Raw genomic sequence first — 15,222 nt, forward strand, 5'->3', positions numbered from 1 at the left:
AACCGGCGGACGGCCGCGCGCGATCAGCCGGTAGAAGTTAATCTTTTCCCTTTATTTATTTACCTATTTCCAAGCAATACATGCAACGAACCATGCTATGCATCCACGGCCTATCAGTAACTGATTTGGAATGAAGGAACCCTCAATACAAGAACTAACCAGTCGTATGAACCTTCTAGGATGAAGATGGCTACGGAAGTGCAGGCCTACAGCGATGTCTGAATTGGGACGATACAGGCGAAGCAGCGGTTGACGGCAACAGCAGAGCAGCGTCGGGCGCGTTGCTCCTGCCGAGGAAGATGGTGACGGCACCGTGGACCACCACCACTGCACGCGAGGGAGTGGAGGTGAAGCTGCATCGGCGGCCGCGCACGGAGAAGTTGGCGGAGCTGCTCGATGCCATGGCCTTGCTCCCCTCCTCTGCGACCACCATGGTGGCCCACCGGAACAGAAGACAGAAGGCTTAGGAGAGAGAGCGCGAACGAGGAGGCCAGCAGAGGATTCGTGAGGACCTGTTTCGACTCCGAGTCGTACTAGGGGTTCCGAGTCCAGATGTCACCCGCAGCCCGTACCGTACACAGATCAGCGCCTTTTCCCAACGTACGTACACAGATCACCGGCATATGTTATATATACGTCAACTCGTTATTGATCCACCTCCCTGCCTTGACTCGTTAGTTGCCTCCCTCGCGATCGAACCTGCGTGCACCGGCCCGGACGCCATGGCGGCTTCCGCTGGAAAGAAAGAGGCAGCCTGGCCTCTCACCATGGCGCGGTACGAGCGGCTGGAGAAGCTGGGCGAGGGCATCAACGGTGAAGTGTTCAAGGCGTGGGACACCGAGGACAACCTGATCGTCGCCGTCAAGCGGCTCAGCGGGAGCGGCGACGACGGCTTCATTATTTCCGGCCTGCCGGAGGTCATGCGGGAGGCCATGTGCCTGGGCGCGTGCCGCGGCATCCCCTCGATCGTGCAGCGCCGCGCAACCTGCGTTGCCGCATGCCAACGCGAGGCCACCGATTCCTTCATCGTGATGGACTACGTCGGACGCCTCAACCTACGTGGCTACATGCAGCGCCGGGTCCGTCGTCGTAGGCCCTTCTCCGAGGACGAGGTGCGCCGGATCATGAAGCAGCTCGTGGAGGGGGTGACGGCTGTGCACGCCGTGGGCGTCCTGCACCTCGACATCAAGCCGGAGAACGTGCTCCTCGACGACGGCACCGAGGACAGGAAGCAGAAGCCCAAGAAGGGGACCGTCGAAGCCGATGTTCGCGGCGAGCTCAAAGAGGACCGCATAGTCTACAAGATAGGCGGTTTCGGGATGTCCATGAAAGGGCGGAGCAAAAGGCAGTCGGAGGTGACTATCCTCACGCCGTACAGCGCACCGGAGCTCCTCCTACACTCTTGCGAGTACGACGATCGCGTGGACACGTGGGGGCTCGGATGCATAATGGCCGACCTCCTCTCGGACACCGGCGTGTCCACGTTCGACGGTGAGTCGGACATAGAGATCATGGCTAAAGTGTTTGGCATCGTTGGCACGGAGGGGATCAAGGAATGGTCTGGATACTCGAGGGCAGCGGCAGGCCAAAAATCGAAGCTGCCTGGTGGCAGAGGCATCAGCCGCCTTCGACACAAGTTTCCCAGTTGCAAGTTGTCAGGGGCCGGGTTCGAGGTGCTCAGCGGGCTGTTGGAGAGCAACCCGGAGAAGCGGCTTACCGCGGCGGAGGCGCTACAGATGCCTTGGTTCCATAACCGCCGACGTGGCTTTGGCGGTTTTTTCAAGTCGTGCGTAGTTGGAGTCGTGCCAGAGACATAGGATTTACATGTTTTATATTCAGATAGATACCCAAATTTATCATCATTGAAGTGTTGTATTTAAGTGTTGGGCGGTAATGGTTTCGTCTTTGACGAACCACCTTAAAGATCCGTAATGCTGCATATTAGCGATGGAGTCACGTTGAGCTCGGTTGTAAAGGTGATCTATCATTTTTTTTCCTTTAATGGATACTCTCATGGTCCTAGAGGCGGGTAAGTGGTGTTGGTGTCAAACACAGGTTTCTTTGGTCTTGTTTGCAATTTTACTTTTTGACTGGTGTTCTTTTGTATGAAGGCTAGCGTTCTACTACTTTTACAGTTTTACCAAGTCGATGTGTGCGTGACTTGTACTACAATCCTTATATAATATAAATGAGACACGTATTATCACGTAAAAAAAAGAATTGGGTCTGTATTACCAATCATCCAGTTGATTTCACAAAAACGTAAGCCACCTCAAGTGCCGTGCACAACATCATGACCATCCCTTTGGTCTCTCGGGGTGTTGCTCTCCCGCCTCTTAGAGCATCTCCAACGGTGGCCGCAAAAAACGCGTGCACCCGCTAAACACCACTTTTAGCGCGGGGGGGACGAATTCGCGCGCTCCAACGGGCACGGCAAAAAACGCGCGCGTGAGAAAGCGGACGGCCGCGCGCCAGATTTGGCGCGCCGCTTTCAGCGTGCTATAAAATGCCGCGCCCGCCACGCGGCTGCCCGCCACGGGGCTGCCCACACAGCCACGCGCCTCTCCCTCGCCGCGCTCTCGACTCTTCCTCTGCCTCTCCTGTTGGGTAACGTAGCATAAAATCAAAAAAATTCCTACGCTTATTCAGATCTTCCTATGGAGAGACCAGCAACGAGAGAGGGGTAAGAGCATCTTCGTACCTTTGAAGATCGCTAAGCGAAAGCGTTGCTAGAACGCGGTTGATGGAGTCGTACTCGCAGCGATTCCGATCTAGTGCCGAACGACGGCACCTCCGCGTTCAACACACGTGCAGCCCGGTGACGTCTCCCGCACCTTGATGCAGCAAGGAGGAGGGAGAGGTTGGGGAAGAAGTCCAGCAACACGACGGCGTGGTGTCGGTGGAGAGACGAGGTCTCCCGGCAGGGCTTCGCAAAGCGCCGGCAGAGAGGAGGAGGGAGAGGAGCAGGGCTGCGCCGAGAGAGAGAGATTCAACCGTGTCTCAAACAGCCCCGAACCTCATCTATATATAGGGGGAGAGGGAGGGGGCGCAGCCCTTAGGGTTCCCACCCCTAAGGGGTGCGGCAGCCCTTAGATGGGAGAGGGGTGGCGGCCAGGGCAAGGGGGAGGGGTGGCGCACCCCTCTGGTGGGCCTTAGGCCCACCTAAGCTAGGGTTCCCCCCTTCCCCTTTTTTCTGGTGCGCATGGGCTGGGTGGGGGCGCACCAGCCCACTTAGGGGCTGGTTCCCTTCCCCACTTAGCCCATCTAGCCTCCCGGGGTCGTTGCCCCCCTCCGGTGGTGCCCCGGGACCACCGGAGGTGGTCCCGGTGGTCCCGGTGGTCCCGGTACGTTACCGGTGATGCCCGAAACACTTCCGGTGTCCGAAACCATCCGTCCTATATATCAATCTTTACCTCCGGACCATTCCGGAGCTCCTCATGACGTCCGAGATCTCATCCGGGACTCCGAACAACTTTCGGTAACCTCGTACAACAATTCCCTATAACCCTAGCGTCATCGAACCTTAAGTGTGTAGACCCTACGGGTTCGGGAGACAGGCAGACATGACTGAGACACCTCTCTGGCCAATAACCATCAGCGGGGTCTGGATACCCATGGTGGCTCCCACTAGCTCCACGATGATCTCATCGGATGAACCACGATGTCAAGGATTCAAACAATCCTGTATACGACTCCCTTTGTCTGTCGGTATAGAACTTGCCCGAGATTCGATCGTCGGTATACCTATACCTTGTTCAATCTCGTTACCGGTAAGTCTCTTTACTTGTTCCGTAGCACGTCATCGTGTGACTAACTCCTTAGTCACATTGAGCTCATGATGATGTTCTACCGAGTGGGCCCAGAGATACCTCTCCGTCACACGGAGTGACAAATCCCGATCTCGATTCGTGCCAACCCAACAGACACTTTCAGAGGTACCCGTAGTGCACCTTTATAGTCACCCAGTTACGTTGTGACGTTTGATACACCCAAAGCACTCCTACGGTATCCGGGAGTTGCACAATCTCACGGTCGAAGGAAAAGATACTTGACATTAGAAAAGCATTAGCATACGAACAATACGATCTAGTGCTAGGCTTAGGATTGGGTCTTGTCCATCACATCATTCCCCAAACAATGTGATCCCGTTATCAATGACATCTAATGCCCATGATCAGGAAACCATGATCATCTATTGACTAACGAGCTAGCCAACTAGAGGCTTGCTAGGGACACATTGTGATCTATTCATTCACACATGTATTACTGTTTCCTGTTAATACAATTATAGCATGAACGATAGACGATTATCATGAACAAGGAAATATGATAATAACCATTTTATTATTGCCTCTAGGGCATATTTCCAACAGTCTCCCACTTGCACTAGAGTCAATAATCTAGTTACATTGTGATGTATCGAACACCCATAGCATTATGGTGCTGATCATGTTTTGCTCGTGGAAGAGGTTTAGTCAACGGGTCTGCAACATTCAGATCCGTGTGTACTTTACAAATATCTATCACTCCACTCTGGACATGGTCCTGGATGGAGTTGTAGCGGTGCTTGATGTGCTTCGTCTTCCGGTGAAACCTGGGATCTTTGGCTATGGCAATGGCTCGAGTGTTATCACAGAAGAGTGTCATAGGACCCGACGCGCTTGGAACCACTCCAAGGTCGGTGATCAGCTCCTTCATCCAAATTCCTTCATGAGCCGCTTCTGAAGCAGCTATGTACTCCACTTCACATGTAGATGCTGCCACGACTTCTTGCTTGCTGCTGCACCAGCTCACTGCCCCACCATTCAACACATATACGTATCCGGTTTGTGACTTAGAGTCATCCGGATCTGTGTCGAAGCTAGCGTCGACGTAACCCTTTACGACGAGCTCTTCGTCACCTCCATAAACGAGAAACATTTCCTTAGTCCTTTTCAGGTACTTAAGGATATTCTTGACCGCTGTCCAGTGTTCTGCATCGGGATTACTTTGGTACCTCCCTACCAAGCTTATGGCAAGGTTTATATCAGGTCTGGTACACAGCATGGCATACATTAGAGAGCCCACGGCTGAAGCGTAGGGGACAGAACTCATCTTCTCTCTATCTGCTGCCGTGGTCGGCGACTGAGTCTTACTCAATCTCATACCTTGCAAAACTGGCAAGAACCCTTTCTTTGAGTTTTCCATATTGAACTTCTTCAATATCTTGTCAAGGTATGTACTTTGCGAAAGACCTATGAGGCGTCTCGATCTATCTCTATAGATCTTGACGCCTAATATGTATGCAGCTTCTCCAAGGTCCTTCATTGAAAAACTCTTGTTCAAATAGGCCTTTATGCTCTCCAACATCTCTATATCATTCCCCATCAATAATATGTCATCCACATATAGTACGAGGAAAGCTACAGAGCTCCCACTCACTTTCTTGTACAGACAGGCTTCTCCGTAAACCTGTATGAACCCAAACGCTTTAATCACCTCATTAAAGCGAATGTTCCAACTCCGAGATGCTTGCACCAGCCCATAGATGGAGCGTTGGAGCTTGCATACTTTGTTAGCACCCTTAGGGTCGACAAAACCTTCTGGTTGCATCATATACAACTCTTCCTTAAGGTTCCCGTTAAGGAACGCTGTTTTGACGTCCATTTGCCAAATTTCATAATCATAAAAGGCGGCAATTGCTAACATGATTCGGACTGATTTCAGCTTCACTACGGGAGAGAAAGTCTCTTCGTAGTCAACTCCTTGAATTTGTCGAAAACCCTTTGCGACAAGTTGAGCTTTGTAAACGGTTACATTACCGTTTGCATCAGTCTTCTTCTTGAAGATCCATTTATTTTGTATGGCTCGCCGTTCATCGGGCAAGTCCACCAAAGTCCATACTTTGTTCTCATACATGGATCCTATCTCGGATTTCATGGCCTCAAGCCATTTGTTGGAATCCGGGCCCGCCATCGCTTCTTCATAGTTCGAAGGTTCACCGTTGTCTAACAACATGATTTCCATCACAGGGTTGTCGTACCACTCTGGTGCGGAGCGTACCCTTGTGGACCTTCGCGGTTCAGTAGTAACTTGATCCGAAGCTTCATGATCATCATCTTTAACTTCCTCTTCAGTCGGTGTAGGCACCACAGGAACAACTTCTTGCGCTGCGCTACTTTCCTGTTCGAGAGGGGGTGTAATTACCTCATCAAGTTCTACCTTCCTCCCACTTACTTCTTTCGAGAGAAACTCTTTTTGTCTAGAAAGGATCCGTTCTTGGCAACAAAGGTTTTACCTTCGGATCTAAGATAGAAGGTATACCCAATAGTTTCCTTAGGGTATCCTATGAATACGCATTTCTCCGCTTTGGGTTCGAGCTTTTCTGGTTGAAGTTTCTTCACATAAGCATCGCAGCCCCAAACTTTAAGAAACGACAACTTAGGTTTCTTGCCAAACCATAGTTCATATGGTGTCGTCTCAACGGATTTAGACGGTGCCCTATTTAAAGTGAATGCTGCAGTTTCTAATGCGTATCCCCAAAATGATAGCGGTAAGTCGGTGAGAGACATCATAGATCGTACCATATCTAATAAAGTGCGATTACGACGTTCAGACACTCCGTTGCGCTGCGGTGTGCCAGGCGGTGTCAGTTGTGAAACGATTCCACACTTCCTTAGGTGCGTGCCAAACTCGTGACTCAAATATTCTCCTCCACGATCAGATCGTAGACATTTAATTTTTCTGTCACGTTGATTCTCAACCTCACTCTGAAATTCCTTGAACCTTTCAAACGTCTCAGATTTGTGCTTCATCAAGTAGATATACCCATACCTACTCAAATCATCGGTGAGAGTGAGAACATAACGATAACCACCGCGAGCTTCAACGTTCATTGGACCACACACGTCAGTATGTATTATTTCCAATAAGTCGATTGCTCTCTCCATTATTCCTGAGAATGGAGTCTTAGTCATCTTGCCCATGAGGCATGGTTCCATGTGTCAAATGATTCAAAGTCAAGAGACTCTAATAGTCCATCAATATGGAGCTTCTTCATGCGTTTAACGCCGATATGACCAAGGCGGCAGTGCCACAAGTACGTGGACTATCATTATCAACTTTGCATCTTTTGGTACTCACGCTATGAATATGTGTAACATCACGATCGAGATTCATCAAGAATAAACCATTCACCAGCGGAGCATGACCATAAAACATATCACTCATATAAATAGAACAACCATTATTCTCTGACTTAAATGAGTAGCCGTCTCGCATTAAGCAAGACCCTGATACAATGTTCATGCTAAAAGCTGGTACTAAATAACAATTATTAAGGTTTAAAACTAATCCCGACGGTAGATGTAGAGGTAGCGTGCCGACGGCGATCACATCGACCTTTGAACCATTCCCGACGCGCATCGTCACCTCGTCCTTGGCGAGTCTCCGCTTATTCCGCAGTTCCTGCTTTGAGTTGCAAATGTGAGCAACAACACCGGTATCAAATACCCAGGAGGTACTACGAGCGCTGGTAAGGTACACATCAATAACATGTATATCAAATATACCTTTAACGTTGCCGGCCTTCTTGTCCGCTAAGTATTTGGGGCAGTTCCGCTTCCAGTGACCCTTTCCCTTGCAATAGAAGCACTCAGTCTCAGGCTTGGGTCCGTTCTTTTTCTTCTTCCCGGCATCTGGCTTACAGGGCGCGGCAACAGCTTTGCCGTCTTTCTTGAAGTGCTTCTTACCCCTGCCTTTCTTGAAACTAGTGGTCTTGTTGACCATCAACACTTGATGCTCCTTCTTGATTTCTACTTCTGCAGACTTGAGCATCGAGTACAACTCGGGAATGGTTTTCTCCATCCCTTGCATGTTGTAGTTAAGCACAAAGCCTTTGTAGCTTGGTGGGAGAGACTGGAGGATTCTATCAATGATAGCATCATCCGGAAGTTCGACTCCAAGTGAAGTCAGACGACCGTGTAACCCAGACATTTTGAGTATGTGCTCACTGACAGAACTGTTCTCCTCCATCTTACAGCTGAAGAACTTGTCGGAGACTTCATATCTCTCGACACGGGCATGAGCTTGAAAAACTAGCTTCAGCTCTTGGAACATCTCATATGCCCCGTGTTGCTCAAAACGTCTTTGGAGCCCCGTTTCTAAACTGTATAACATGCCACACCTGACCAGAGAGTAGTCATCACTCCGCGCTTGCCAGACGTTTAGAATGTCCTGGGCTGCTGCGGGAGCGGGAGGGTCACCTAGCGGCGCATTAAGGACATAAGCCTTTTTAGCTGCTTCAAGGATGAGCTTCAGGTTGCGAACCCAGTCCGCATAGTTGCTACCATCATCTTTCAGCTTGTTTTTCTCTAGGAATGCGTTGAAGTTGAGGTTGACGTTGGACATCTACAATATTTATAAAGACAACTTTTAGACTAAGTTCATGAAAATTAAGTTCATTTAATCAAATTAAGTATGAACTCCCACTTAAATCGACATCCCTCTAGTCATCTAAGTGATACATGATCCATGTTGACTAACCCGTGTCCGATCATCACGTGAGACGGACTAGTCACCATGGTGAGCAACTTCATGCTGATCGTATTCAACCATACGACTCATGTTCGACCTTTCGGTCTCTTGTATTCGAGGTCATGTCTGTACATGCTAAGCTCGTCGAGTCAACCTAAGTGTTTCGCGTGTGTAAATCTGGCTTACACCCGTTGTATGCGAACGTTAGAATCTATCACACCCGATCATCACGTGGTGCTTCGAGACAACGAACCTTCGCAACGGTGCACACTTAGGGGAATACGTTCTCAAAAATTTAAGAGGGATCATCTTATTATGCTACCGTCGTTTTAAGCAATAAGATGTAAAGCATGATAAACATCACAATGCAATCATATAGTGACATGATATGGCCATTATCATCTTTGCTCTTTCGATCTCCATCTTCAGGCATCACATGATCATCATCGTCACTGGCGTGACACCATGATCTCCATCATCATGATCTCCATCATCGTGTCTCCGTGAAGTCGTCACGCCAACTACTACTATCACTACTACTATAGCTAACCGTTAGCAATGAAGTAAAAGTAGTAAGCACATGGCGTTGCATCTCATACAATAAATTAAGACAACTCCTATGGCTCCTGCCGGTTGTCATACTCATCGACATGCAAGTCGTGAAACCTATTACAATAACATGATCATCTCATACATCATACATGCAACATCACAACTTTGGCCATATCACATCACATGTCAAACCCTGCAAAAACAAGTTAGACGTCCTCTAATTGTTGTTGCAAGTTTTATGTGGCTGATTTGGGTTTCTAGCAAGAACGCCTTCTTACCTACGTGACAGCCACAACGATGATATGCCAAAGCTATTTACCCTTCATAAGGACCCTTTTCATCAAATCCAATCCGACTAGAGTAGGAGAGACAGACACCCGCTAGCCACCTTTATGCACGATGTGCATGTCTGTCGGTGAAACCAGTCTCACGTAAGCGTACGTGTAAGGTCGGTCCAGGCCGCTTCATCCCACAATGCCGCCGGAAAAGAATAAGACTAGTAACGGCAAGCAAATTGACAAACCATCGCCCACAACTTTTGTGTTCTACTCGTGCAAAGAATCTACGCATAGAAAACCTCGCTCGGATGCCACTGTTGGGTAACGTAGCATAAATTCAAAAAAAATCCTATGCTTATTCAGATCTTCCTATGGAGAGACCAGCAACGAGAGAGGGGTAAGAGCATCTTCGTACCTTTGAAGATCGCTAAGAGGAAGCGTTGCTAGAACGCGGTTGATGGAGTCGTACTCGCAGCGATTCCGATCTAGTGCTGAACGACGGCACCTCCGCGTTCAACACACGTGCAGCCCGGTGACGTCTCCCGCACCTTGATGCAGCAAGGAGGAGGGAGAGGTTGGGGAAGAAGTCCAGCAACATGACGGCGTGGTGTCGGTGGAGAGACGAGGTCTCCCGGCAGGGCTTCGCCAAGCACCGACAGAGAGGAGGAGGGAGAGGAGCAGGGCTGCGCCGAGAGAGAGAGAGATTCAACCGTGTCTCAAACAGCCCCGAACCTCATCTATATATAGGGGGAGAGGGAGGGGGCGCAGCCCTTAGGGTTCCCACCCCTAAGGGGTGCGGCAGCCCTTAGATGGGAGAGGGGTGGCGGCCAGGGCAAGGGGAAGGGGTGGCGCACCCCTCTGGTGGGCCTTAGGCCCACCTAAGCTAGGGTTCCCCCCTTCCCCTTTTTTCTGGTGCGCATGGGCTGGGTGGGGGGCCCACCAGCCCACTTAGAGGCTGGTTCCCTTCCCTACTTAGCCCATCTAGCCTCCCGGGGTCGTTGCCACCCTTCGGTGGTGCCCCGGGACCACCTTCGATGGTCCCGGTGGTCCCGGTACGTTACCGGTGATGCCCGAAACACTTCCGGTGTCCGAAACCATCCGTCCTATATATCAATCTTTACCTACGGACCATTCCGGAGCTCCTCGTGACGTCCGAGATATCATCCGGGACTCCGAACAACTTTCGGTAACCTTGTACAACAATTCCCTATAACCCTAGCGTCATCGAACCTTAAGTGTGTAGACCATACGGGTTCGGGAGACAGGCAGGCATGACCGAGACACCTCTCTGGCCAATAACCATCAGCGGGGTCTGGATACCCATGGTGGCTCCCACTAGCTCCACGATGATCTCATCGGATGAACCACGATGTCAAGGATTCAAACAATCCCGTATACGACTCCCTTTGTCTGTCGGTATAGAACTTGCCCGAGATTCGATCGTCGGTATACCTATACCTTGTTCAATCTCGTTACCGGTAAGTCTCTTTACTCGTTCCGTAGCACGTCATCGTGTGACTAACTCCTTAGTCACATTGAGCTCATGATGATGTTCTACCGAGTGGGCCCAGAGATACCTCTCCGTCACACGGAGTGACAAATCCTGATCTCGATTCGTGCCAACCCAACAGACACTTTCAGAGGTACCCGTAGTGCACCTTTATAGTCACCCAGTTACGTTGTGACGTTTGATACACCCAAAGCACTCCTACGGTATCCGGAAGTTGCACAATCTCACGGTCGAAGGAAAAGATACTTGACATTAGAAAAGCATTAGAATACGAACAATACGATCTAGTGCTAGGCTTAGGATTGGGTCTTGTCCATCACATCATTCCCCAAACAATGTGATCCCGTTATCAATGACATCTAATGCCCATGATCAGAAAACCATGATCATCTATTGACTAACGAGCTAGCCAACTAGAGGCTTGCTAGGGACACATTGTGATCTATTCATTCACACATGTATTACTGTTTCCTGTTAATACAATTATAGCATGAACGATAGACGATTATCATGAACAAGGAAATATGATAATAACCATTTTATTATTGCCTCTAGGGCATATTTCCAACATCTCCCTCGCAGCTCCCTCTGCCGCCATGCCGCCGCGCCGCCATTCATCGTCGAGCTACCGCGGCGTCCGCGAGCGCCCCTCCGGCACATACTACACTGAGATCCGGTCCGGCGACGTCCGCCTCGGCCTCGGCACGTTCGAGACCGCGCTCGAGGCCGCCCGCGCGTACGACACGGCGGCGTGGCGACTAGGGCGGCCCCGCGCGCAGATGATCTTCCATGACGTCTACACGCGCGAGCAGGCGCGGAACCTCGCCCCCCCCCTCGTCTGATCATGGAGCAAGACCGTGCAAAGCACCGTCAGCAGCAGCAGTGCCTGCTCATCGCCGAGGAGGACGAGCGGCGCATAGCGGAGTGGCGCCGGCGCCACTCGAAGGACGTCGCCGCCGAGAACGCCTACTGGGCGGAGAGGACGGCAAGGCGTCGCGCGGAGCGGCAGGACAGGCGTGTGTGCAAGTTACTCGCTGTATCGCAGTGTAGGGTCGTCGAAGCCGGTTTGCCATCCATCTTCACCTCAGACGATGAACGTTGGGAGGACGCGTTTCTATCTAGCTCCGACAGCACCCACAGTGATGACTCGGAGTAGTTTTGTATCCATATATGCTAGTTTTAATATCTATGTGCTGAACTAGTTTTATTATCTTTGTGTTGAACTAATTTTATCTATATGTAATATATTATCTATATTATCTATGTTTTATTATCTATATGTAAAATATATTATCTATATGTTTTTATGTATACGACAACAATGAACTATATGCGTGTTGGACAAGTTTTGGATGTTGGAGCGCCGCACACGCGCTAAATTTGCAGCGGCTGCTGGAGCTCCGCACGCCGCTAAATATGCTGCGACCGCTGGAGCCGACGCTCGTCGGCACCCTAAAAAAAGCTAACCGTGTGATGTATATAAGTTTTTCGGGCGCCTGTCGAAGCGCGCTTGTTGGAGATGCTCTTAATTTATAAAATAAATAAAATAACGCTCTTTTTAATAATTATTATATTAAAGTTTCATATAGAAAATAATCTCACTCTTAAATTGGGTCAAATTCAAATTTAAAATGTAAAGTTCAGAAATTATTTCACCAATAACTAATACAACAATGTGTGCAATATTCTACATAATCCCCTCATAATTTTCCAAGTGAAACCAACATCAATGGAATTTTTAAATCAACCATAGAAACTTTTTAGTTGACCAATAACATTTAAATTGGCCTCTTAAAAATAAACAGTTATTACAAACCATTACAATTGACATGAAACTTTTTGTGCAGCTTCACAATGTTACCATCTATTTTTGTGCAAAGTGCCACATTTAACAAACATAAATCAGTAGCTCTTTTGAAAATGAAAACACTAGCTAACTAAAAAAACAGAAAAGAATAAAAAACAAGAGATATGACATACCTATGCACCTCGGCTTCTAGTACACAAGAGAGGCCCAGCCCACCAACTCCATCTTCTACTTCATCCTGCTCAACGAGCCGGCGTGGATGACCGCACAACGTCCATGGCCTGGATCTGCCGCATCGCTGTGAGACCCTCTCCTCCTCCCCTCACTTCACGAGCTTGCTCTCCCGCCCGTAGCTAGCTCCCCTCCGTTGTTGTGCCCGCGTCGCCGCCGTTTGCCTCGCTGCCGCAGCCACAGGGAGCCTGACTCGCTCCCAAGCACGCAGACGTGCTCTTGGGGCTCCCAGGAGCCCAACACACGCACTCGTCTGCTTCCCCCGCTCCCCACTTTCGCCCGAAAGCACCGCCGCCTCTACTCGACGCCGGTCGCGTTTCCGGCCACCTTCGGCCCGACCACCACCGTAGAATGGTGCTGCCTCGAACGCTGGTTCGAACGCGCCTTCACGTGCGCCAAATAAACGCTTGTAGGCGTTTTCCGAGCGCACTGAAGGGAGGCAAAGTGACTGTTGTCGACTCCATCTCACGGGGCCAGGCCTCCCGCCCGCGCCGCGACGCCGGCGGCCTGGAGGCCCGGCTGGCTTGAGCAGCCGCCACGGTGTGAGATGTACAGGCGAGTTGTCTGGGGACCGCGCGGCGGACGTGGCAGCGAGATCCACGAGGAGCACGAGGCGGTGCAGCAAGATCGACAAGGACGGTGCGACTACGGGGTGGAGGTGGGTTACACAAGAGGATGAGGGGATTGAGAGATGATGGTGGAGGCAGCGACTGTTTGAAGCACATTAAAATATTCATCATTGGTGCAGGTGTGAGGATAACTAGTCAGACGTCATGTTTCAGAATCCCCCTTTCAAGGTTCCCTCCCCCACAGATTCAACATGTATGTTTTTTCTCACCCCTCCCTCGATTAATACTTTTTGTCTACTAATTTTTTCACAATTCAGTTTTTCCATGGGTTGGTCAAGAAATTCGGCCCCGTGGGTTTTTCCATGGATGACTAGGATGTTGGTCACTGTTTTTTCCTTTGTTGCACATGAGTATTATTTTGTCAGCTGCAAAGCTGCAATCATGTTTGAATCTGAGAGAGGTAGCAACTCGTTACTCCAACACACACTGAAAACACGGACTGTGATACCGTGTGACTGTGTATTTGAACAGGTTGAGAGCATCCTTAATATATAGATAGGTTGTTTATGGTCACTTAGTAACAAATCATATTATTATAATTCGGTTATATGAAGCTATCACTTCATTAGTTCACGATCATACTAGTTTTTACTCACTGTGCTTACAACGTTTTTTATTGTCTTCCTTTTACTCATTCCAGCACCTGTATCTGAAGAACATCAAAGGAGACGATTGCACTATCACACAATATGAGGCCATGTTTGCATAGCCGAAGACTTGCTCCCTCGCAATATTAGTTGTTGGTGGTATTGTATTGCAGATTTTGGTAAGCTTGGACATTTAACTTAGCGTCAACTTTTTTATCCTTTTTCGACGTTGCCTAAATGTAGTGCCCCAAGTGTAAAGCTTTTCCTTTTTGTAACCTTCCATGTGGGATCACCTTGACATGTTATGAGAGAGTCCTATTGCTTCTATCATTTGATGTGTTGGCTCATCATTATTTCCTTCCCTTGCATTCATCCATAACATAACATTTGATGCCATGTCTTGTGATGTTGCATTGTGGTCTTACCATGTCATGTTGTGATCTTGTGAATTTATGTGTGATGCTCATGAGATGTTGGGGTGAGTAGAAGTGATGTGGTGGTTGTTTACTTCAAAACCCTTTTCTAATTCAAAAACCCCTTTTTGTCTCTTTTAATCTCAAGTGCAATTTCAACTTATTCCTAACCTGGATTTAAAATGTTCAGGGTTTAGGAAATATTGTGGGCATAATAGTGTGCTAGATTGGTGTTTTGTTTTGGGTGCTAAAGGTGCATGAATAAACACAAAACAGCCACTAACATGTTGTTTTGTATTTATGTTATATGCTCTAAAAAATCCTTTTAGTATTTTATTTAATTAGCTTATTATTTTTCAGGCCCAGGAACATTTTTTCTTTTATTTTATCTTCTTTGGTTTTCTCTGTGGCCTTTTCCTTTACTCTGTGATTTTTATTTAATAGGAACTAGCAGGGAGTGGCCTTTTCTTTTAAGTAACGCTCTCGTGGGCTTCCTCCCACCAGAGAGGCCCATCTCTCCACTGTAGCGCGCGCTAGCCCAGCTCCATGCCTCTCTCTCCCATCCTGACGCCGTCTCCTTCCTCTGCACCTTTCGTCAGCCATCAGAGAGCTCACGTTGCCGCCGTGAGCGCACTAACGTCGAGGGGACCCTATTTATCTCGGCGTCCGTGCCTCCCCGAAGCTAGGGTTCCCTCCTCTCC

At 49.2% G+C, this 15,222-nt stretch overlaps 1 protein-coding gene and 1 long non-coding RNA gene across 3 annotated transcripts; both read left to right on the plus strand.

Moving 5' to 3' along the window:
- Positions 1-722: 722 nt before the first annotated feature.
- On the plus strand, positions 723-1,817 carry LOC123405520 (putative cyclin-dependent kinase F-2). The gene has a single exon (XM_045099176.1). It carries the CDS (start codon positions 723-725, stop codon positions 1,815-1,817), a length of 1,095 nt encoding a protein of 364 aa, XP_044955111.1.
- An 11,136-nt stretch (positions 1,818-12,953) lies between these two features.
- Positions 12,954-14,433, plus strand: LOC123403473. 2 transcript variants are annotated; one of them, XR_006611479.1, is made up of 3 exons: positions 12,954-13,550; positions 13,641-13,714; positions 14,162-14,433. It is a non-coding gene; the product is annotated as an uncharacterized LOC123403473 (long non-coding RNA). The 2 variants fall into 2 exon arrangements; XR_006611478.1 differs by having other exon boundaries at positions 12,954-13,714.
- Positions 14,434-15,222: the final 789 nt, after the last annotated feature.

Source organism: Hordeum vulgare, chromosome 6H (assembly GCF_904849725.1).
Source record: "Hordeum vulgare subsp. vulgare chromosome 6H, MorexV3_pseudomolecules_assembly, whole genome shotgun sequence".
In the NCBI taxonomy this organism is placed as follows: Eukaryota; Viridiplantae; Streptophyta; class Magnoliopsida; order Poales; family Poaceae; genus Hordeum; species Hordeum vulgare.

Coding starts and splice junctions, on each gene's coding strand:
- LOC123405520 (XM_045099176.1), top strand. CDS start 723: ATGGCGGCTTCCGCTGGAAAGAAAGAGGCAGCCTGGCCTCTCACCATG.